Below are 23,510 nucleotides of genomic sequence, written 5' to 3'. Positions count from 1 at the left end.
AAATTAGATCTAATTCCAATTCAATTAGATATTAAAATTCTTTATTTTGCTTTCAAAAATTTCAAACCATATCTTCATTTTCTTATTCCATTTCGTCTGCTTCATCATCATCTTCATCTCTTCCTTCTTTAGTGAAGTAATTCTTTTCACCATCCTTAGTACACTATTTTATAAATTAAATTAAATTATTTATTTATTAACATTTGTATTAATTTATTACTAAACTGATATTTGGTTAGTATTTAGCTTCAACTCTGCTTCCGAAGCATTCAACTATATTTTTATCTTCAGTAGTATCCCAAATGAAAATTTCACCCTTGGAGTTACCACAGCCAAAAACGAAAGGAGAATCTTCATAGAAACTTCCGCAGAATAATTTACCCTAATTTTATGATTTAACAAATGAGCATTTAATTCCTTTTCAAATAAACTTAAATTAAAATTACTGCTGAAGGATTTTTTTATGAAACTAATTTAGGTCTTTTATTAGTGATTTGAGTGATATCCCAAATTTTAACTGAATGATCAATTGAAGTGGTGGCAAGCATACCTCCAACTTTAGGACTCATACTAACACTAGTAGTAGATTTTTCATGGCTCTAAAAGTGGAATAAGTAATCTAAATTGAACTTTCTAGCATCAATGCAAGAAACATATCCATCTTCAGTTGAGAAAATAATTTAATTAGAATTAGTAGGATCCCAAATGGCACTTTCAATATCTGATTAAATTTTGCAACTTAACTAATTTTTTAATTTAATTTTAATCTAACTTTAATTTTAATTAATTAATTACTATATTTTAAGGATTTTTGACATCGAACATGCAGATTTTTCTGTCATAGCCTCCTGATAACAAAATAGATTCTTCTTGTTTATTCCATGAAACTACTTGAACCTTTAATTAAATAAAAAAACTTCATTTAATGCTTCAAAATGAGTTATTAAAATAAATTTAATTGATAAAATATAAGTAAGGCGCTAAAACTTGTAAAATAAACTAAAGTTAATAAAGTCTATTTATCATAAAGAACTTTTGAATTAAATATGGTCCAGCTAAATAGTTAAAAATTATTGATTTTTTACTTTGTTTGTGTGATGAGTGTATGTAAAAATGTTCTTTTGTTAGCCAAGATCCCAAATCTTAACTGTATTATCAGCAGAACCTGAAGCTAAGACATTTCTTTTTGTTTTATTGATAAAATTAATATAAGAATATTGAAAATATATCAAATAATAAATGATTACTGTCTGAATGGATTAATGTTAAGAGATAAAACTGCATCTGCGTGACTGCCAGGCTTCAATTGTTATTTAGGCTTTTTAAACTTCTTAACTTTCTTGGAATTTTATTAAACTTCACCACCAAGAGTAAAAGTAGGTTCAATAATATTTAAAACATCGAGATTCCATACTTCAATTTCAGGTAAGAAAGATCCAACGATTGCAAAATTTCCTTTTTTTGTTAACAAAATTATTAATTAATTTAAATCTATGACAATAAGTAGAGATATCTATCTATCTATTTATTTATTGAAAAAATCTATTTATATATTAATACCAGGTTTTTAAACTGAAGCATCAAATGAGGAAGGATCAACTCTCAACCATTCAAGGCAAAGAGGGAAAGCAGACAATTAAATTTCGTGATGAACAAACAAGTTGTTTCTGTCTTCTTCATAAACATAAACTTCTAAGCTTGAAAATTCCTTTTCCTATTTTGATTATTGATAAGGATTAATATAACTAACTAGAACTTTGAAAAATGCTTGAAATATATTAATTACAATTTTAGCAGCTACAATAAGTGCATCGTTTGGCTTAATTTAAAAATCTTCTTTTTCTTCTTCAGACATTTCATCAAAGCCCTTTATTTTTATGAATGAAATTAAATATAACTCTTCATTTGATTTGGATTGACTGGTGTAGAACATTTATTTTATTACTATACTCAGTAGAATAATGTAAATATGCAAAATAAATAATTTTTTACTAGAGGATTACCATCTTGGTCGACCATGTTTTCGTTTTTAAGCATTTCAATTTCTTAAGCAAATACTGGCAAGTCTACAAAATTTATAAAATATTTAAAATTAGCATTTTTAAAATTTAAGGTGCTTGCAATTATCATAATAATTTATTTATTAGTTAATTACTTTCTTCTTCATCGTCATCATCAACATCTTCAAACTCATTTTCATCCTCAATTTCCTTACCTAATTCCCTATTAGCGCTATTTAATGATAATATATTAGAACCTTAAAAAATATGTTTGTGAAAGAAATATTTGTATGTACTTCTTTTTGACCAAAGGATCTTTTTTCATTTCATTAACATCTTATTCATTCATTTCGAATTCAATAGGGTTTGCCTTAGCAAAACCTCTCTTAACCCAAACTAAAGAACTTACAACGTTTTAATCCATTTCTTATATTTATTTATGCTATTTGTTTATTTTATTGGTTTATCTAATCTCTAAGTGAGTTTTATCTGATGGCTTTTAAATTTAATGACAAATTGAATGTCAGCAATTTTTTTGTTAATTATTTTATAATTATTTTTATCTTATCTTGACTATATTAATTTACATACTAAATTTACCCTTTTATTGATCAAATATCTTAAAATCACAGCCTATAAATGCTACTAGTGAGTGAATAAATAAAAGAAGGTAAGCAATTTATTTTTAAAATCATCCATTTTCTCTTTACAATCTAAATTAATCCATCCCAATAATTTTATAAAAATATTTAATTATTCAGCAAACAAATAAATCATTTTATTCAACTGTTTGTTTTTTAATTTAAAATTTATTCAAAAATATTTATTAAAATTTAAAAAATTATGAATAAAAATTATTTTTTTAATTAAATCAAAAATATTTCATTTTTTTAATTAAATTATCCAAAAATATTTCATTTTTTTATATTACTTTATAAAAGATTTTATTTTCATTTAACATATTTAGAGTTGTAAAAAAGAATAATAAATTTTTTATGAAATAAAGTCAAATATTCAAATTTATTAGAAATATTCTAGTTTTCTATTTTAGTAAAATTAAAAAATTTTATAATGAATAATTATCTCAAATTTAAAAAATATTATTTTAATAAATATTGATAACTTGCTACTAAATTTAATTAATTCTAGTTTAAAACAGTGTATTTTCATTTAGTATTTTTGAAAGCAGCTCTTCTAGAAATATAAAACTACGTCAACTAATTTAATTAAATAAAAGATAAAGATTTATTGATGATATCAATTTAAAGTAAAGTAAAAACTTCTTTTGCAACAAAAACAAAATAGTAAACTCAAACAATAAAATATTTTTGATAAAAAAAGATTTATGAAAAGTAGTTGGTTGTCCTCTCTAAAAGCTAGAATCACAAACTATTTAAAATAAATTCATTTAACTATATAATTAGGCTTATTTCTATTTCAAAAAGAGAGATAAAAATTTAGTTGATATTGAAATAGAAAACTCTCTGAAAAACAAATAAAAAATTTATCTTAAAAATTAAATAATAATTTATAGTTGTGAATTATATTATTTTTTTAGCTTTAATTATTTTAAATTGAAAAGGCAGGCTATTTATTATTGGCTAGCATTTGTTAAAAACCAAATATTAAAAAAGCAAATAAAATGACAGGTATGATAGTAAATTTTGAACATAACAAAAGGATTTAGTCAAACTATTTTAATTAGATAATAAAATATAGGAACTTTAGAGCGCAATAATATAATTACAAAACAAATGTGTTGTTGATGCGAGATATGTTAATAGCGAATAAGATATTGACAGATAAATGAGTGAAATTACTCTCTCTTAGGAGGATAAAATTATTAGCTAACTAGTTTTTTGCATAACATAAATACTGAAAGACAAACTTGATCCTTCAGAAAGTGAAAGTGATATTTGGACTCATGTAAATAATTTTCTTGTAGGAAGATATGCCTTAGAATTTATCAAATAAAAATGCACAACAATTCCTCAAGATAAATAAAAGCTAAAACTTTGGATTCTGCTTGAAATTTCGCAAAAAACTTTAGACAATGTTTTTGATCATATTGCAGCAACTGATTTTTTATCTTAATACAAAGTAGAAAGCTGCTTTAGATAAAATTTTGTTAAATTAGTTGAATTATCTAAGATGTTGCAGTAATAAAATTATAAAATTAGTGGCAGATTACCTTAGTACTTTGAAAAGTATGTTTAGGAATAAGGAATCAAAGATGCCAAATTTCTTCCAGTTGGTAATTAAAACTAATAATAGGCATAAAATTAAAATACATAACTAACTCCAAACAATACAAATAATCATAATCTAAACCATTAAAACAACCTTTTATCTAATTATACTGTTGTTCCTAGTATAGTTGATATCACTCGTAATTAATTTTATCATAGAAAAAGTTATTCAGTAAAAAAATTATTTTCTATTTTAATAAAGCAAAGCATCTATTATCAAACTAAGAGACCCCTGTTAACATGAATAACAGTCTTAGGCTTAAAGAAAATTAGAATTCTTCTATAAAAATTGAAATCAATGGAATTTCTTAAATTTCAAGAGTAGTTGAGGAATCAGTAAGCACTTGTTTCATTATTTTAATGAATGAAAAATAACTTCACTTTAAGATCTAAAAGAGAATTAAAAAAATATTTTTATTCAATGCATTTTTCATATAATTAGGAAGAAGATAGAACAGGAAGAAATAATATGAATATTGATGTTAAACTTTTGTTAGCTAACGGAAGATCATCAACTGCTTTATTCAATCCTCATGGTGCCAATAGAGCCACCTTAGCAAATTCTGACTCTATGGCTAATCTTTATCCAAAGTTGGTGACTCCAACTCCTGATGAAGGGAAGTATACAAAAAGAAAACTTCCTTCTGAGTATCTATTCAAAACCAGATACGCTAACATAACAGAGAGATTCTCTGATAAATTCCAAGTTTAAAGCACAGTACATTATTTATTAATTAATTAGTTAAAAAATATAAAAGTTATCATTATTCTTAATTGAAGATTTCAGGATAGGACGGAAAATGTCATGAGTGCCAAGCTAAAATATCAAAAGGTCTCTACCTAATCGGAGTAAACAATTTAAATTTTATTTGAATACATTATTTTTGTAATTTAATTTGAATTCTTCTAATTTTAGAAAACCAATTCAAATATTATTTTATACAAAAAAATCTTCTTTTATTTTAACATATTTGTTAATTTATTTAAAAGAATAATGCATATTTTTGTCACTACACAGGCTTCTGGTACTGCTATAATTGTATAGCAGTAGATAAAAAACCAATTCCTTGGAAGGCTTTAGAATCTTTTGACTTGACTTCATACAAAGTATGTAAAAAAGCAGAAAAAGAAATAAATAATCTTTATGCAAAACCTATAATTTAATTCGAATACAGTGATTAAGTAGTCCAGAGTAACTAAATTCTTGGTGATTTTATGGTAAAATCAATAAATAAATAAATTGTTTTTAATTAAATTTAAAATATTAATTAGATCTTAAAAAGACAGATATATCTTTTATATAACTTTTTATGTCATCCAGAATACCTTGAAAAATATCTTGAAAACAGTCTTAATTTATTGATTAAGCCAAATATTTTCAGTCTCAAGAATTTCTATGATATAAATAACGGCTCTTTACCCAAACAAGTGGAAGAAACTTATAAATTATTCTAAACTCATGTACAAGAATGTGAGGTAAAAAAATTTATTTTTATTTATCTTAAACAAATTTGAAAAATGGCTTTCCTTAAACCTTTAAAAATGTTTATATGATTTAGATTTGTATTAAATTTTATAGATTGAACTCCATATTTTTTATTAAGGAAATAATTTTAAATTTACTAATTCTAAAAAAAGAAATGCCAAAAGAAAGGAATTGAGTGCTCACTTTGTAAATAACCCTAAAAAATATATTTATTTGATATTAAGAATACTTCTCTTTGTGAGAAATGTGATACACTTTATCACCGTACTTGCTTTTAAGAAAAGAATTGTGAAACTTGCATGCACGAAAATTGAATAAAGAAATTTTAATAAAGTAAAACAAACATATAATCACAATAATATTTTAAGTTTATTAAATGAATAGAAATAATTAAAATTAATAATAATGATAATAATAAATAATTTTACAAAATAGCTAGCTAGCATAATAAATAAAAAAATAAATTGTTCAATAACTAAATATTTTGTTGCAGGATAAACTACTTACTGTATATACTTATCTACTTACATTTTACATACATACATACATACATACATATTTTTATAAAGTATTTTTTATATTGAGTCTTAAAGTTTTATAAATATTGTCTATATCGATTTAAAATGCAAAAAGATAATGTGACACACTTGATCACAGTACTTGCTTTTAAGAAAGAAATTGTGAAACTTGCATGCAAGAAATTTTAATAAAGTAAAACAAACATATAATCACAATAATATTTTAAGTTTATTAAATGTATAGAAATAATTAAAATTAATAATAATGATAATAATAAAACAAAATAGCTAGCTAGCATAATAAATAAAAAAATAAATTGTTAAATAACTAAATATTTTGTGGCAGAAAAAACTACTTACTGTATATGCTTACTTACTTACTTATCTACTTATATTTTACAAACATATTTTTATAAAGTATTTTTTATATTGAGTCATTAGTTTTATAAATTTTGTCTATATATTAAAGGATTTAATATTCAAAAAGATAAACAGGCATAATTAGTTTTAGTTGCTTTAACATGCTTGCCATTTATTTGAATTTAGATTCAAAAAAAACAAAGTAGAAATAAAAATTTTATCGAATATTCAAGATTATTTTGGCTGATTTGAAAAAGTTAATTAATAAATTTATTTTTAGCAATAAATTTTTACAATATTTATAACAATTTTAATTTTTTAGTTTAGTTTATAATGAAAAGCTTTTTATCAGGTGTAGGGAAATTGTTTGGAGGCAAATAAAAAGATTAGTATTAATTTGTTGTTTATAGTTAGGTTATTCAAATTTCATTTACTATTTTATTATTAGAATTAGAATTTTTGTCACTTAAGATAATGTAAAATCAATAATATATGGCAAGGAAGGTATCATAAAATTATGCTTTTTAAAACTTAAATGTTACCTTTAAATAATAATTCTATTTATAGGAGATAATTTAATGGAAATAACTATGCCTGCTGTCGATTAAAAACTTCACTTATTTGGAATTTGTAACAAAGAGCTGAGTTGCACTTCATGTAGTGTGCATATAAAATCTAAATTAAACTGTTTCAACGCTCCTTAAGATAAAGAATTGGATGTGCTTTATGGGCTTAATGATTATAGAGATGGGTATATAAGAGAATATTAACTTGAATTAGTTTAAAGTTATTTTATAAATCAAATAGGGAAACAAGAATGTCATGCTAAATATTTTTGACTAAAGAAATGAATGGTAAATATATTATATAATTTTATTTTGATAATTATAGCTTCTAGCTGGATAAATCAAATTAATTAATTGATTAATAGATAGATAGATAATTATATATTAAATATAGATGTTTAATAAGTAAATCATATTTCATTTTATAATATAAAGATATGGAAATAGAAATTGCTACAGAAAACAAATTTATCTGAAAGATTAATCTAATATGAAAAGCACAAACAATACAATTAATCTAAAATTAACCTCACTCATATTTATTTCTTTATCTGTTAAGGGATACTAAATAAATCCTCTAAAAAGAATTTAAAAATAGGAAAATAAATTTAATAAAAGAAATTGCTAGTTTTTTAATTTCAAAGTAAACCTTTAATAATAGGAGCTAAAAATATAATTTGTGTATAAGTCTATAAGTAACCAAGATCCTCTGTATTTTATAATTTTCTATTTTCTGTAATTGACCTTATCAAATTCAAATAGAAAAACCTTTTTTTTTGCATTTCATTACGTGGAATAAATTTAAGTAAATATAATAAGAAATATTTAACAGTAATTTGAGAAAATTATTATCATGTTAAATAAATATAAATTTATAGGTTTTTAATTTTTATTAGTTGATTGTACTAGTAATAGCTTAAATAATTTTGAGTGTACTTAATTACTAGTAAACATTAAGTAAAATAATTGGTTCATTTAAAAGATATATTTTCTCAAACTAATTTATTTTGGTATAACTTCATAATATTGAAATTTAATAGAAATTAATATATCATTTAAAAGATATTGACCTTCTTCTTAATTTTCCTATCTTCAGTAATCTCTTTTATCGTACTAAGAAACTTTTTTATAGTACAATAATTAATTTATCTACGACTGAATAAATACTTACATATACCACCTTTTAAATTGGAAGAAACCTAACTTCTTAATCAGTAATTATTCTTCATTTTTAGTGATTGTTCTAAATAAAAATTTGAATATTATATTTGAAGAGAATTACAGCAGCTTCATTTTTAGTTCTGTTAATCTGCTAAAACACCCTGCTTTCCCCCGATAAAATACGTAACATAACATTTTATTAATTATTAGCTACCTCAGAACCTTTACAAACAAAATCTATGAAATAAAAAAAAAAATCATATTAGAATCTCCAATAGAATTTACCAAAAGTCGCGCAAACAATAAATAAAAATAAATAAATAAATTGGAAGTTGAAATTAATTTTATAAAGTAAGTTATGAAATTATATACAAGTCTAAGATAGTAAATAAATTTTAAAACATTTAAATATTTTAGTTTTTATTTTTAGTAAATTTTTTTAATAATTTTAAGGATTTTGAATTACAAGCTTTTATTATACTCATTTATTTATTGAAGAAACTCTATAGCTTAATAATAAATTTTATTAAGTTTCGAAGAAGAATAAGACGATTGATTGATTGTTTGATAATTATGATGATTTAAGTGATTGCGATACTTTGTAAATTTATTATTAATTTTGACTATAATTATGTTTGATAGAAGATTGAACAGATGCTAAATAAAATACACTCTCTTAAAATCAAATTAAAGAATTATGATATTTAAGATATTGTATGTATTGTTTGCAATCTGATTATTTAAGCTTGAATTTAGTACAAAATTTTTACTTCAATTAAATTACAAAGTAATAGAAATATTTATTTGTTTGTCGGTAGGTCCAAATTTTGTATTATTTGTTTATGATTTGTCAATTTCACTCTAATTATTAAATTGATAGTAAAGAATCTTCTTTTTTCTACATAACGCTGCTCATGGTTCTAGAAATAGATTTTGATAAAATATTGATTGCTGTCTTGAAGAAACTCTTTTTAATCTATCTATCTCCGTTGGTTATTAATTTTTATAGAAGATATGTCAAAATTAAATAAATTTTAACTAGTAATATTATTATTATTTTATTTATTCATTGATTGATTGATTGATTTATGTTTTTATTATTAATTTAAGTTATTATTTCAAAATCCAAATATTGTTAGATTTTTAGAAAGTAATTAATTGAATAGGAAAATAAATTAAATTGTTTTTAATGTGGTCCAGCTTGAGTATTTCAATAATATTTATTGTAGTGTTTAATTGATTTATTGATTGTTTTAGGAAATTTATGATTAAAAAAGCTTATATAAAAATCTATTTATTCAATTAGAATTGAATTATGAGGGAGCTTTTATATATTTATTTAATTAATTTTATGTTCGCTCATTTCAATTCAAAACAATAGATTTTTTTTTTATTGTTTGTTGGTTGTTTTAGCAAAAAAGATTAAGATGACTTCGAATATAAAACTTAGTTGATTTTGCAAAATTGTATTTGGTAGCTTGTTTGTAAAATTGTTTGGGGACAATTTTTGCATGAAGTAGACTATGGGTTATACTAGAAGCTCTTGAGGTTTAAATTGAGTTTTTAGGTTTTATTTTATTGTAAAAGTTAATAGAGAAATTGTTAATTTATTGTAATTGCTACTCAGTTCGATCAAGATGATACAGCTGAGCAAGCTAGACTGATAGAAGATTCATGCTTATCATTATATTTTGCGTGAGATATTTAAGAATTTTAAGTACTACTACTCTAATTTGTAGAACTGTTAGATGATAAATTATGAGTCTTAAAATGTTTGGTATTATTAAAACTGGATGATACATCAAACGAAAAAGATGCACTTGTATCAGTATTAAAGTCTTGAATGTCAGTCGAATCGAGCGGATCAATATCAGAATCAGACAGCTTATTTTTTAAGTCTTCGTCCTTGTCTTCATACCCTATACTGATTCCTTGATTGATTTTATCGTTATTTTTTTTTATTGGGCTAGGGGATTTAACTAGTATTTCTGTATTTTCATCGCAGTTGTTTTCTTACTAAGAATGCATTGACATTTGAAGTGCTTACTTTGCAGAGATTTGAGGACTGCTTATGCCTTCAATCTCTACTGTTATCTCTTACTAAAAATTCAACTGATCTTTTTTTTCTAGACTGTTTATAGAGTTGTTTATCTCGTTAGTTATATCTTTGCTGCTTTTTTATATTTTCTGAGTCAAGTAATACTTATTCTCGATGTTGTTATTTCTTTTGATATTTTTTGGAGAGTCTGTATCAGATTCATCAGTATTTTATGTATTCTATGAATGTACGCGCTTGAAAAGAATTTATTGTTTCTACTCCAAAGTAAAGTTTTGCTGATTTTTCAAGTCAGGTCTTAAGAAGAATTGTTCAGGAGAATTTTTAGGAGGAATGCAAGTTTATTAAAGTGGTAAAAGGTTTTAGCTTTAATTTAACAAAGAGTTTTCTCTTTTCTCATTTTTCATTTCAATACTAGAAGTGTTGCTTTAGAGAGAGTTTATAGTATTAATCTATATCTTAACGCCTTGATTTTGGTATAAGCCGTTTTAACTGTTAATTTAATTTTATTGCAAATTAGAGTTAACAGCACTGCTTTGAGAGGGTTTTCCTTATTTTAGCATGTAAGAGTCATAATTTAGCTTCTATTGAGGCAAGTCAGGAGTGCTAATAGTAATATGAGAAGAGCTATTAACCAATTACTTAGATTTTTTCTATTCAGTAATCATATTAACGCTTTAAGTGGAATAAATCTATTAGGATTGAGTATTGTGAATTTAATTTGCTTAAACATCAGTCTTACACGTAAAGTTGTTGCTAGACTATCGAGACCGCTAAAGTGCTTCATCTTCAACAACTTCCTTGTACATCTCATTGAGTTAGATTTAGAAATCCAAATTAGGATCAGCATATGGGTATTTTTTCTTGAGTTTTTCTAAAGCAATATTTGCATTGATCTTCTCAGTGTAAATAAGGTAAGCTATAACTATAGAAGGAGAACGGCTGATTCCCTATAATTAAGACAAAATTATAAAATTAGAAACAATTAAAAAAAGATTACAAAATAAAATAAAAGAGTTAATGAATGCATTTTAAAATTATATTTAACTAAACAAGGTGTATTGGATAGAGTTGATAATTAGTTAGTTAGTTAATTAATTAATTAATTATGATGAGAAAAATATTTAATTAATTTACTGACTAATTTATAATTTTTTTAGTGAAATAAGAGGTGTTTTATTAAAAAGTGGATAATAGATAAAAATAGATTGATTATAATAAGTTTTTTTGAAATTTTCCAAAAAATTAATGTATTTGATAAAATACTAATCAAATAATTTTTATAATAAATATATCGTTGGAAATGTATTATCTGATTTAGCATACCTTATAGAATAAGATTTTCTTTGCTAACTTAAATTTGAATATTACTCTATATAGGCAGAATTTTTACATTAATACTTTGTGCTAAAGATAAAAAATCGCTTTTATATTTTTAGCTTCTATTAAAATTTAGCTCAAAGAGCAATTCAAAAAACAAATTTGTTCTTTTAAAATATTTTCGCTCCTTCATAAAAAATAAACTGAAAAGAGGATATTTTAAGGCAATTAATTGTCTTAACTAAAAAAACTGGAGAAATTTTTATATTCTTTTATATTTGATTAATTATTTATATTCTTTGTCTATTTAATAAGATTAGAGACTAAAATAACAGATAAATTTCTATTATTATTACTAAGCGATGGAGTTTTGGATGAAGTAACCAATTTTTATGTCTACTTAAATTTATTTACACTCAAATGCAAATTTTCTTTAAAAATTTTTCAAAGTATTAGCAATATTATGAAAATAACTCTAAAAATAGGATGATGTGTTAAACAAGCATTTTAATGCAAGTAAAAAAATTAAGATTCATGAGGGATAAAAATTTGACAAAAACTATTAAGGATAAATCTTATTGTAAGTCAAATTCAAATTAAAGTTATTCTTGTATTCATTTCATATTTTAGTCAAATGGATTTTTGTTGACTTAGAGATCAGCTAGTTTTAATTTATCTGTACAAATATGTACGTATGAATTCGCTTAAAATTTAAATAATGTTATGCTTTAATTTTATAAAAAATAAACATCTAGAGAAGTATATTTTTAATAATTTTTGGAGTTTTACATCTAAAAATAGTTTTTGTATTTATTTTATCAAGTGGTTATCAAAAATTGAAAAACCGCTCATTATTTTTAATCTATAGTCTTATTATTAAAATTCTCAAATTATCAACTGAATTAAATTTAATAAAAAAACCAATCTATGTTGTTTGTATGCATGCATTAAGTTATTCATTTAAACAATTCTTTCAAAATAAATTCAATAAAAATTTACTTGGTTGCAGTGGATGAGCACACGCCCATTTTGTTGTAAGGCATTTCTGAGGAAGTCAAGTATGATGTAAATAACTAAAAATAGATTAGTCTTCCAGTTATCTTGGATATTTATATTTAAGTAAGTAAAATCCTTTTCAAAGAGGTTAGGACAGTCACTTGGGGAACAATTTATAATGTGAGTGATGTTTTCTTTGATCAAATTTTTTTAATCCATTGCACTCAAATAATCTATTAATAGAATAAATAATTAATTAGTTTTTTAGGCTAATTGCTATAAAGAAGTGTAAATTATTTCAAATAACAAAATACAAACAAATAAAGAAAGAGTTTCCTAAATTAAATTATATGATATATGTGGTTTAGATATAAACCAAAATAGTAAACTTGAAATTTTCCGTCATTTTTCATTCTAGAAGGAAATCTCCGTTAAGATTCCTTCTTTATTTTTATTATATTAGCTTAATTGTGTGCTTAGGCTTTGATTTGAGCCATTTAGAAGGAGCAAATCTTCAAATAATAAATAAGTTAAAAGAATATGCTCATTAATTTTATTTAGTGAGCAATTAGAAGTTTATTTTGCTGGCTATTTGTTTGTTGTTCGAAATAAATAAATAAATAGCACATAGAATATTAAACAACAATCTAAAAATAGCAATTTAAAATGTGAAAAAATAAAAATTCGATTTTGCGCAGTCCAATTTGATTATGAGTTTTAGTAAGCTTAATTGCTAGAAAATAAATAGTTTTGTACAAATGTGGAAAATAGGTAATTTATTGGTTTTAATGTAATACTTTTGGATAAAACTGAATTGAGTGCGAGCAAGTAAATAAACTTGGTTTTAAATATGATAGAAAAATTAAAAAAGAAATAGCTCTATTAAGCTATCCCTCATCGTAATTTTTCGATATTGATTATCTATCTTATATTATTGCTACCAATTAGTTCCTCCTCCCCTAAAACAATCAATCAATCAATCAATCAATACTCAAAAATAATTATCAAAAAGAAGTAATTATTAATAAAGTACTCACTTAATACTTGCTTCACTTACTTAAAATCAAAAATTAATTAAATCAAAAAGTGAAGCTACTGCTGCATTTCTATTATAGTTAATTCCTAAATTCAAGTTTATTTCCTCCAATTCATATGGAGTTTCACTAAATTTTATAATGGTATAAATGAATGTTTGGTTAAGCCATTTTTGTATGTATGTTTGTTTAAGAGAATGGCTAACTTATTTAATTCTTTTCTAGTAAGCCTTTTGAAGGAGGGGGGAAGATTAAATAATTTATTAAGCTATAAATACAATTTTATATATATATCATATAATTCAATGGATATTCTTAGGAAACTCAAAATTTAAATTATATCTTTAATATTCAAATTAAAATTTGCTTACTTCCAACATATATGCCTTCAATGATCTTAGTCATCTTATCTTTGAAGCATAGCTTTTGTTAAAGGATAGATGGCTGCTAACCTTGTAGTAAAGGTGCAGATGCTGTTAAACTTGGCTACTAACTGGCGGTGTGAGATGTCTATTGCATCTTAATCATTTGAGATTGAGATAATATATTTCCACTTTAACTAGACATCAAATTATATCCTAAGCCTTAAACATTAAGCTGCAAGTTCTTCTTATTTAACAATTTCATTATCTTGCCGCTTTATGGTAGAAATGTCGAGCCAAAAGTTTATTCTTTTTAGTATTTTGTGAGTTTTCAAAGAATTAATTCAAAGAAGATTTGAAACTATGTTGTTTCTTTCTTTGATTTTGTTTTTAAGTTTTTAATAGCTTATTTGTATGTATATAAATTAATATATGCAGCTGATTTTATTGTTTGTTTGTTTGTTTGATTGTTTTTGCTTGATTGCAGTTTGTAAACACAAATGAGTTTAGATTAGTTTTGCTTTTTCTTTTTTGTTTGTAATTATTTGTTTGTTTTTAGGTTTAATAAATTGTGCGTATATTCAGGTGAAAGAATTATAAATATTGTTTCTTTCTTTCTTTTTTTATTTTTTTTCTCTTTTCCTTTACTTTCTTCTGGCTATTAATAGTATTTGTCATTTGTTATTCATTAGGAATACATCTTACAAAAAAAATACAAAGCTATTAAATAAATATATCGCTTATTAAAATCAATTGCTCATTCAATTATAATCAAATTATTAAAATAACTAAAAATAATAAGCAGAAGAAATTTTATTAAATATTCTTTTAATTATTTTTAGACATCTAAACTCTAATACCTCTGATAAACGCCCAACTTTCTTTTATTAGAAAAAAATTTGAATAAAATCTTAATAAGCAAAGATAATTTTATACTAATAAATTTTAAATAATAGCAATTTTATATATAATTCAGGTGTGTTTATAAAACTAATAATAATTTAGAAGGAGTAAAAAAACTCCACTTTAATTATATGAGTAGCGATATGTTAAAAATGATTTTTCTTTTTTTGTTAATAGAAACTATTTTAAGTAGTGGTAATAATCATTTTATTAATCTAATTTGATAAAATTCTAAGTAATATTTAGATTAATATCACAAATAAATATTACTTAATAGATTTATTCTTAGTTTATAATTTTCAGCATTATAAGTTTCCTTTTAGAATATATAAAAAATTATTTAATAAAATATTATTTAAAATAGAAAAATTCTAAATTTAATTAATTAATTATGATAAGTTTAAAAAATTTTATTTATGTTAATAATACTTTCTTTCTTTGCTTTGGTTAATTTATATTATTATAATTATCATGTGTGGTTTTAATTATTTATTAATTAAAATAGTTATTTAATTTAAACGATAGAAGAAAGATAGATATATAGATTAAAAGATTTCTACTTCAATTTAATTAAATCAATTATTCAAATGAATGCAGATACTCTTTAATCTTCTATCTCCAACTCTTATATTGATTAGAAAGCAAACATCTCAACTAAAAAAGCTAGATTTAAAGTTCCTCATTTACCTCTTTCTTCACGAAACGATAGTAAGCGAGAGGAAATTTAGCTAATAAAGAAGCTATATTATAATCCATTCAATGAATTAATATGCTACAAAGAATTTAAATAGCATGAAAAAAATTTAAAGTAGATTTAGCAATAAATTGTCATCAATGAAAAATAAAATATATTTACAAAACGAACTAATTCCGCAAATGAAATACTACCCAAGTCCTTGATATTTCAGAATTATTTAGAAGAAATTTCACCATAAGAAAATTGCTAGAATATTTAATAAATTGTTTTTACTGAACGGATGAATAGGCAAAGTTCTCTTCAAGGAAATTAAGCTTTAAATAATGAAAAAAGCTATAAATAATACCTAGAGAGTAGGAAATCATCGTTGCTCATTGAAGATTTTAAGTAATTATATGATTAAAAGCAAGAATCTTAGAATAATTTTGTAATACCTCCAACCCAACCAGTCAATAATGGAGAAATTTTTTAAAAAATGGCAAATTAAAATAAATAAATTGAAATCAAAAGAAATTAAGTTAATTATGCTATTGACAATTTTATAGGAAACAAATAATTTTAAAAAAACGATTTATAAAATACCCAGAAAACGTAGAAACAGTAACGTGTTTAAAAACCTAAGGCTTTAAGTCTGACTGAAGATTTATGTAGAAAACAAGAATAAAAATAAGAAGAGGAAATAGAATAAATAAAGAAAAGAGCCACTTAAGAAACACTAGCTTACAAAGAAATAAAATAAATAAACAAACTTCTTAAAAAGTAAAGATGTTAAACAACAAGATTCTTAAATAGAACAAAAAAGAAAAAAGAATAAATAGAATTAGATTTAAAATAAGATGTAGAAGTTGAACTTGACACAAAAACTAATCAAGAAAAGTAAATAATTAAATATATTATTAGAGAATAGCTCAATCCTTAACGGCCATAAGAAGAAATTTAGAAAATGTTTGAAGAAACTCTCCGTTCTAATCAAATTAAAAACTTCTTAGATAAATTAAAGATAGAAAAAGCATCTTTTGTTGCTAATAAAATTATCTCAAAAATCAAAACATTTTCTGGAAATAACATTTTAAGAAATAAGTACTTTTCTGATTTAGAAAAAGATCCTAAGAGTCTAGCTAAGCCTCTTTCTGTGCTTGTAGATTATGATAATTCGGCAAATGCTGATTTAAAATTAAAAAATTAAACCAAAATGCTAAGCCTCAAAGACGATCTTAAAATAGACTTTTTTAAATAAATTGATACTCAAAATATAAAAAGAAAAAAGATAGAAAATATTTATGACTTCCGCTCAAAGGCATTAACTATGACTATGAGTAAGCAGATAACAACTCCAGAAAATAAGACTCCTTCTTAATAAAAGAATTCAATTTTTTAAGAAGATGGCAATTTAAATTTTCATAAAATACGATCAATCCAATTTTAGCAGGATTCTCCTCTCGCTAATAGCGAAGAATAAGTTTAAGATGATCACTAAAAAGCAGTGTTAAACGAGTAGATTTAAAGTATTCTTAACAAAAAATAAGATTAGTATTTAAATGATTAAACTCCTGTAAAAAAAATTATGGTAAAGACAAATACAAAACGAAAGTCTCTGCTTAATGGAGGAATAGAGTATGAATACATTAACGAATTAGGCTTTAAAATTAGAGTTTAGCAGCCACCAAAAAAAAAAGAATACAAAGAAGTTGAAATCCAAAAATTCCAGAAAAAAGAGGATATCTTCTTCAAAAAGTTTGTTGATAAAGCTAATAAGATTGCTAATGAAGTAGAAGTAAGAAATCGGATATCAGATAACACTCATAAAAAATAAATGAAGAGCTATCACAAATGAAATTTATTGTATTACTATTATTTATGAATCACTATTACAAGAAAACAAATTTAGAACTGATTATTTTGTATAAAATTAATTAATTTGCATTATATCAAATAATGAAAACTTTAAATCAAAAAAATTTTGCCTAAATCATTAAAAGTTTTGCTTAAACATTTGTTTGGTTAATGAGCATTTATATGCTTTGTATAATTTTTAGAATATTGCCTATGTTGTTTGTTTGAAGACTTAAAATTAATAACAAAGAATTTGTAATCTAATAAATAAAGCTACTTGCTACATAAAATTTAGAATTGAAAAAGAATTAATTTAAATCTGCTAAATAGTTTAGCTTTATTTTTTATCATCAAATTTTGCACAAGAAGAATGAACGAACGAACGTGATAATCGATAATATAATTCAATAAAAAAATCATAAATTTTATAAAATCAAATAATTATTTCAATATATGATATTCTAAAATGAAAGAATCTTGATAATTGATAAAATAAAGGCATAAATTTCATTTATTATTTTTAGAATTTTTAGTTTTGAGAGTTTATATATTTTTTAATATATAAAAATATATCATCAAATTTCACATCAGATGTAACAGCAATCTTAAAATTTCATTAAATTTTACGTGTACCTTTATTATCAAAAACTAAAATCACATTTGCTTTATTTAAATTGGTTTTAAGATTAGATGTTTTATTTAAAAAATAAAATAATCAAAAAATATTTAATATGAAGATGAAAGAATCTTGATAATCAATAAATTAATTGAATAAATAAGGCATAAATTTCATATATTTATTTTTAGAATATTTAATTATGAGAATTTTTATATACTTACTTACTTATTAAATAAATACTATTGAAAGTTATTAATTTTTAAATATTTATTTATTAATTTATTGAATAAAGATATTTAAAACTTATAAAGAAATGTAAAATAACTTGTTTGCAGTAGTCTAAAAATATAATTTATATTTAATAAAACTATTTAAAATAAATTTTGTTCATTAGTAAATATTTTTTAACATCTATAACTCTATTCAAAATTAAAAGACCTTTAAATTGAAAAAGACTCAAAAACTAAAGCTGGCTTCTTTTAAATCTAATCAAATCTTCTATCAATCAATATCCATTTGATCTTTTAGAAATTTGTAGACTTTTTAATTAAATAAAGTGCAGTTTTTATTAGATTGTTTTATATAAATAAATAGAAGAATATAAACAGCTTAGATAAATAAACAAATATTATATTAATTAATATTACAATCAATCTTTATAATCAATAATGACTACTATTCCAGAAGAAGATCAGGTTCCTACAATTGCTTTTCCAACTGTTTTTTAGTAAGGTTCATACGAATATGATAACCCATTTGAATAGCAAGAGTATGAAATAGGCTAAATCGAAGTCATGGGTTATGATAGTGTTTAAAATAAAGGAGGAAGGGGTAAAGTTATTACTAAGAATAATTAAAGCGTAAAATAAATTCAGAAACAATTAGTATAAAGAATGCAAAAATATAGCATTTTTAGCTTTGAATTAATTAAAGTAAGTAATGGAACTATTAAAAAACTCTACCTTCTGCTCTATAACACTACTTACTACTCTTATAGCTAATATGAGACCTTTATTAGAGTTGAAAAAGACTCAAAATTATTAGAAAAATGTTGCTAATATACTTTAAAGCTACACGAAAAACTGATAAAAGAAGAAAAAGTGCATTAAATTTAAGATAAAAACTCTCTCTTAATCATGAATTAAATGGAATAAATTATCAAAAAAATACAGGAAGAGATTAAAAATAATCAATAAACTTCTGAAGATGGAGATATATTAAAAAAATAAAATTAAAAATAAGATGTAAGCTAAAATATAAACATGAAAAAAGAGCTAGAAAACTTTAAAAAGGAAGATCTTAAAGACAATTACTATCAAAGTTATATTTAACAAATTCAAAAAACAAGAGTTTAATCTATTATTATAGATTTCTAAAAATTATTGCTGTAAATATGCGATTTCATAGAACTCAAGCCATAAAATGATTTAATAATATTTGAAGATATGATAAAAAAATATTTACAAAATCTTGTTTTAAATTTCTCAACTTCGAGTGAAAAAGAAGTTTTATTTTAATATTTTAAAGAAATCTTAAATACAGATAACATCTTAAGTAGATTTAATCTATTTAAAACCTAAATAAACTCTCTAAATTCATTGTTAAAATAAATACAAGTAAGTTATGGTCTTGATTTTAAAGATGATCAAGAGCTTTTAAAGCATAAACCAATATCATACAAATAATCCATACCACGTAGCATAAAAAGTATAGTTGAATCAATAGATTAAGATATGAATGGCATTGATAGACGAAAACCAATTGCCCTATAAGTTTTACCTTAAAAAACATATTGAAAGATAAGATAAATATTTTTTTAATTAAAATATTATCAAACTTACTTGAATAATTAATTTAAATTATCTGACATTACAATTAAACAATTTAAACTATATTAATTTTCAGTTACAATAGTATTCACTTATTTTATACATTAATTCATTTATTTGCACTGAAATTAACATAAATAATTCCTTTTTAAATCATAAAAGAATCAATCAACCTTAATTGATTAAAGTTATAAAATGAAATATTTTAATGCTAATTAATAAAAGATAAATAAAAATCTATCTTTTTATATTTTAATTTAAATTTAGTTTTGTCAATAAAATATTTATTTTTCATTTTTTAATCATAATATTAATTTATATTATTTTAATTTAATTCTTAGTAAATTAACTGCAGTGATCGCAAAATATTTTTAATTTGAATAAGAGCATCATATCATCATATCTTAAAATATTTAAATTTTGCATATGTTCTTTTAATATAATATATTCTGTAAATCTCTAGTTATTAGATACTTTTATTAAATATTTAATTATAGATAAAGAAATAAAGGTTAACCTACGTTTAAAAATTTTTTTTTACATAATTCAAACCAATAATCAATAATTACCAATATAAATATACATATGATAATCAAAAAATTAATAATACCACCTAATTAATTTTCTATTACTTGTTCAATCATTTAGTAGAAAATATGATTGATTTATTGGTTGTAATGTAGAATTAAATACCTATCTTCAACTCTTATGACAAAACCTATATAAATAATTATTTTTAAAGGAACTTTAAGGATTTATTGTTAAATATGAAAGATAAATACAAAAATTTCCATTGATTAAAAAATAATTTAAGCATAAAAAATGATATTAGAAAAACTATCTACAAATAAAATAAATAAGAAATTTACAATTTTTGTAAAAATATTAAAAAATCTTTTAATCTAGATAGATAAATAATATTTAATATTCAAAAAAACTTTTTTCATATTTGATTAGCACTCATCAGTACCAGGTTAAATACATGATACATTGTTTAAATCTTTTTTATAAAATGCTTCGAATTGATCAACATTCGTAAATTTAATAGATTTTATTTAATATTTAATCAACAATTATTTTAAAATTAAAATTTAAAATAAGAAAGAAATTAATAATGAATTTTAAATTTAGTAAATTTGTTAAAGTGAGTGAGGGAAATAAAAGAATAGTACAATTAATTTTAGTTTTACTTATATAAATAATTTCAAATATTTTCTACATAATTTAATAATAGTGATAAATAAAATTTTATTTTTTGAAATTTTAGTTAGGCTCATTCATTTATTCATTTAGTTTTATTCATCATTTCAACGAATTCGCTGTAGTCAATCTTTATTTTTTTAAGATAAAATGAATTAATTATTAAGCAAAAAAATATTTAAATAAATAAATTAAATTACTTCTCCGTCACCATTTTTATCTGCTTCTTTAATCATATTTTCCCAATACTCATCATTAAGATCTTTGTATTATTCATCTGTACCTAAAACACTTTTAAGTTCGTCTTTACTAATTTTACCACTTCCATCAAGATCTAACATCCTGAAGGCATGCAATAATTTTTCTTCTTTCATATAAATAGATTTATCCATAGATGCGGCAATGAATTCAGTGTAGTTAATAGTACCACTACCATCTGTGTCCATACTAGATATAATGCTTTCTATTTCTTTTGATTATTTGCTATCTAACTTATTTAATCCTATTTTTATTAAAAAATTCACTTAATTAATTTACTGAATATTTTTATTGTGTCAAATCTATAAAATTATATTAATTTTTAATGAATTCAAAAATACCTGCTGTAATTTCCTCAATTGTTAAAACACCATCGTTATTTTTATCCAATTACTTAAATAACTTTCCAAGTTCAATAATTTCAGACTCGCTTAACTATGAAGCAATGTAGGTCAAAGCAACTTTTTTAATCTTTTCGTGTGAAGTGAAATTTTTTAGAGCATTAAAGTTAAGTTTAAGATTTGATTTATTGCCACCAGTTTCTTACATCCAAGGATGTTGAAGAATCTAGCTGGCAGTAAATCTTTTATCAGGAGTAGTCAAGCATTTTCTAATCAAATCTTTGGCACTTTCAGATACATTGTTGAATTCAGGAACTATTTTAAGCAAATAAAAAAGTTATATAATTTTTTTAATAAGTTGATAAATACTATCGAAAGAGAATTTTCTTGATTTGACCATTTCAAGAATTGCACTATCATTAGGTCCATAGAAAGGAGGAACACCAGAGAGTAAGATAAATAAGATTACACCTAATTTATTTATTTATTTTAAAATATTATTAACATTATAATTAAAAAGCAAAATTAATTTAAATATTTAGCATAATAATTTAGAGTTATTTTCTCCTCTTAAAAAACAAACTACTTTTTTATAAAAATAAAATATATTTGTTACCTAAACTCCAAATATCACATCCTTCATCATATTTTCCTTCAAGAACTTCTGGAGAGATATAATATGGTGTACCAGCTCTAGTAGACATAGAAAGTTTTTCGCCAGTAATAGGTCCGCCTCCAATTTTAAGTTCGTTTTCTTAGAAAATGTAAGAAAGACCAAAATCAATGACTTTAATTGGGCTATCGTCGCTCTTGTTAAGCAATAGGAAGTTTTCAGGTTTGAGATCTCTGTGACAGATACCATTAGAATGGCAATGATTGACTGCTTAGACAATTTGAGTAAAAGTAATTCTTGCTTCTTATTCGGTGTAGTGACCTTTTGCTATAATACGGTCAAATAACTCACCACCATCGCACAATCTTTTTTTTTTAAATTAATGCATTAATTTTATTTTATTCTAAAATAATCCTTTAATTTGTATTAAAATTCTATTTTATTTTAATTTATTTTTTAGTGTTTGTTGTAAACAAACATTTTAGATGTTTCAATTCAATTAATATTTAAATAAAAGAATTAAATCTTACTCCATAACGAGATATACATTACGGGCATCTTCAAAAGTTTCGTAGAGCTTGATGATGTTGGGGTGATCCTGTTTAAATTATTAAAATTTATTTATTTTTAATAGGTTTGTTTAAATCTTGGAATTTTAAAATGTAAAAATTATGTTTGAACATTTAATTACCAAATTTCTCATGATGTTGATTTCATTCAAGAAACGTTGAGGATTTTTAACTCTGCTCTTAGGGATAATTTTGATTGCTCTTTGTTGGTTGCTATTTTTTAGCTTAACCTTAATGACACTGCCATAAGTTCCTTAACCTAAGGTCTTTTAAATGATAAGTCAAAAAAGTTATATTATTTATTTTGCTATAGAAAGAAAAGTTTTAAAAAAGCATAAAATGAAGAACAACAAGTAAATTTTAAATTAATTTACTTTCTTAGAGGCAGCTTGATAGAAATCATCGACTTTACCAGTTTAAGACTTGATAAACCACTGCTTTTTAACTACAACTTTGTTTATATCAGCCATACTTGATCACTTTTTTTTGATATTTTAAACTTTTGTTTTTAGGTGTAAATATATGTATAATGTGAGTAAT

At 22.8% G+C, this 23,510-nt stretch overlaps 7 protein-coding genes across 7 annotated transcripts; 4 read left to right on the top strand and 3 right to left on the bottom strand. All coding sequences in view use genetic code 6, as the record gives it.

Annotated features, from left to right (window-relative positions):
• Window positions 1-61: 61 nt before the first annotated feature.
• On the bottom strand, window positions 62-2,424 carry TTHERM_00590030 (periodic tryptophan protein; the record flags this gene model as incomplete). Its single annotated transcript, XM_001019911.3, has 11 exons — window positions 62-163; window positions 221-382; window positions 447-743; window positions 796-897; window positions 1,086-1,182; window positions 1,248-1,455; window positions 1,561-1,714; window positions 1,787-1,867; window positions 1,993-2,066; window positions 2,156-2,232; window positions 2,297-2,424. The coding sequence occupies 11 exons, from the start codon at window positions 2,422-2,424 to the stop codon at window positions 62-64; spliced, it is 1,482 nt and encodes a 493-aa protein (XP_001019911.3).
• A 1,218-nt stretch (window positions 2,425-3,642) lies between these two features.
• TTHERM_00590020 (hypothetical protein) lies at window positions 3,643-6,049 on the top strand (the record flags this gene model as incomplete). Its single annotated transcript, XM_001019910.2, has 8 exons — window positions 3,643-3,649; window positions 3,706-4,389; window positions 4,452-4,585; window positions 4,692-4,967; window positions 5,030-5,098; window positions 5,240-5,467; window positions 5,522-5,725; window positions 5,888-6,049. 8 exons carry the CDS (start codon window positions 3,643-3,645, stop codon window positions 6,047-6,049), a joined length of 1,764 nt encoding a protein of 587 aa, XP_001019910.2.
• An 897-nt stretch (window positions 6,050-6,946) lies between these two features.
• Window positions 6,947-7,655, top strand: TTHERM_00590010 (adrenodoxin, putative; the record flags this gene model as incomplete). Its single annotated transcript, XM_001019909.2, has 5 exons — window positions 6,947-7,002; window positions 7,062-7,117; window positions 7,181-7,364; window positions 7,421-7,467; window positions 7,615-7,655. The coding sequence occupies 5 exons, from the start codon at window positions 6,947-6,949 to the stop codon at window positions 7,653-7,655; spliced, it is 384 nt and encodes a 127-aa protein (XP_001019909.2).
• Window positions 7,656-9,972: 2,317 nt separating this feature from the next.
• On the bottom strand, window positions 9,973-14,373 carry TTHERM_00590000 (dual specificity phosphatase domain protein; the record flags this gene model as incomplete). Its single annotated transcript, XM_001019908.2, has 3 exons — window positions 9,973-11,346; window positions 12,716-12,945; window positions 14,118-14,373. 3 exons carry the CDS (start codon window positions 14,371-14,373, stop codon window positions 9,973-9,975), a joined length of 1,860 nt encoding a protein of 619 aa, XP_001019908.2.
• Window positions 14,374-15,598: 1,225 nt separating this feature from the next.
• Window positions 15,599-17,542, top strand: TTHERM_00589980 (hypothetical protein; the record flags this gene model as incomplete). Its single annotated transcript, XM_001019906.1, has 1 exon — window positions 15,599-17,542. The coding sequence occupies one exon, from the start codon at window positions 15,599-15,601 to the stop codon at window positions 17,540-17,542; it is 1,944 nt and encodes a 647-aa protein (XP_001019906.1).
• Window positions 17,543-18,828: 1,286 nt separating this feature from the next.
• On the top strand, window positions 18,829-19,956 carry TTHERM_00589970 (hypothetical protein; the record flags this gene model as incomplete). Its single annotated transcript, XM_001019905.1, has 1 exon — window positions 18,829-19,956. The coding sequence occupies one exon, from the start codon at window positions 18,829-18,831 to the stop codon at window positions 19,954-19,956; it is 1,128 nt and encodes a 375-aa protein (XP_001019905.1).
• A 1,318-nt stretch (window positions 19,957-21,274) lies between these two features.
• Window positions 21,275-23,440, bottom strand: TTHERM_00589960 (calmodulin-domain kinase; the record flags this gene model as incomplete). Its single annotated transcript, XM_001019904.3, has 8 exons — window positions 21,275-21,319; window positions 21,390-21,691; window positions 21,789-22,103; window positions 22,158-22,259; window positions 22,405-22,766; window positions 22,932-22,999; window positions 23,093-23,236; window positions 23,345-23,440. The coding sequence occupies 8 exons, from the start codon at window positions 23,438-23,440 to the stop codon at window positions 21,275-21,277; spliced, it is 1,434 nt and encodes a 477-aa protein (XP_001019904.2).
• Window positions 23,441-23,510: the final 70 nt, after the last annotated feature.

The sequence above is a fragment of the Tetrahymena thermophila genome, assembly GCF_000189635.1.
Source record: "Tetrahymena thermophila SB210 genomic scaffold scf_8254580, whole genome shotgun sequence".
Lineage (NCBI taxonomy): Eukaryota > Ciliophora > Oligohymenophorea > Hymenostomatida > Tetrahymenidae > Tetrahymena > Tetrahymena thermophila.
This window is presented reverse-complemented; position numbering and strand designations above follow the sequence as displayed.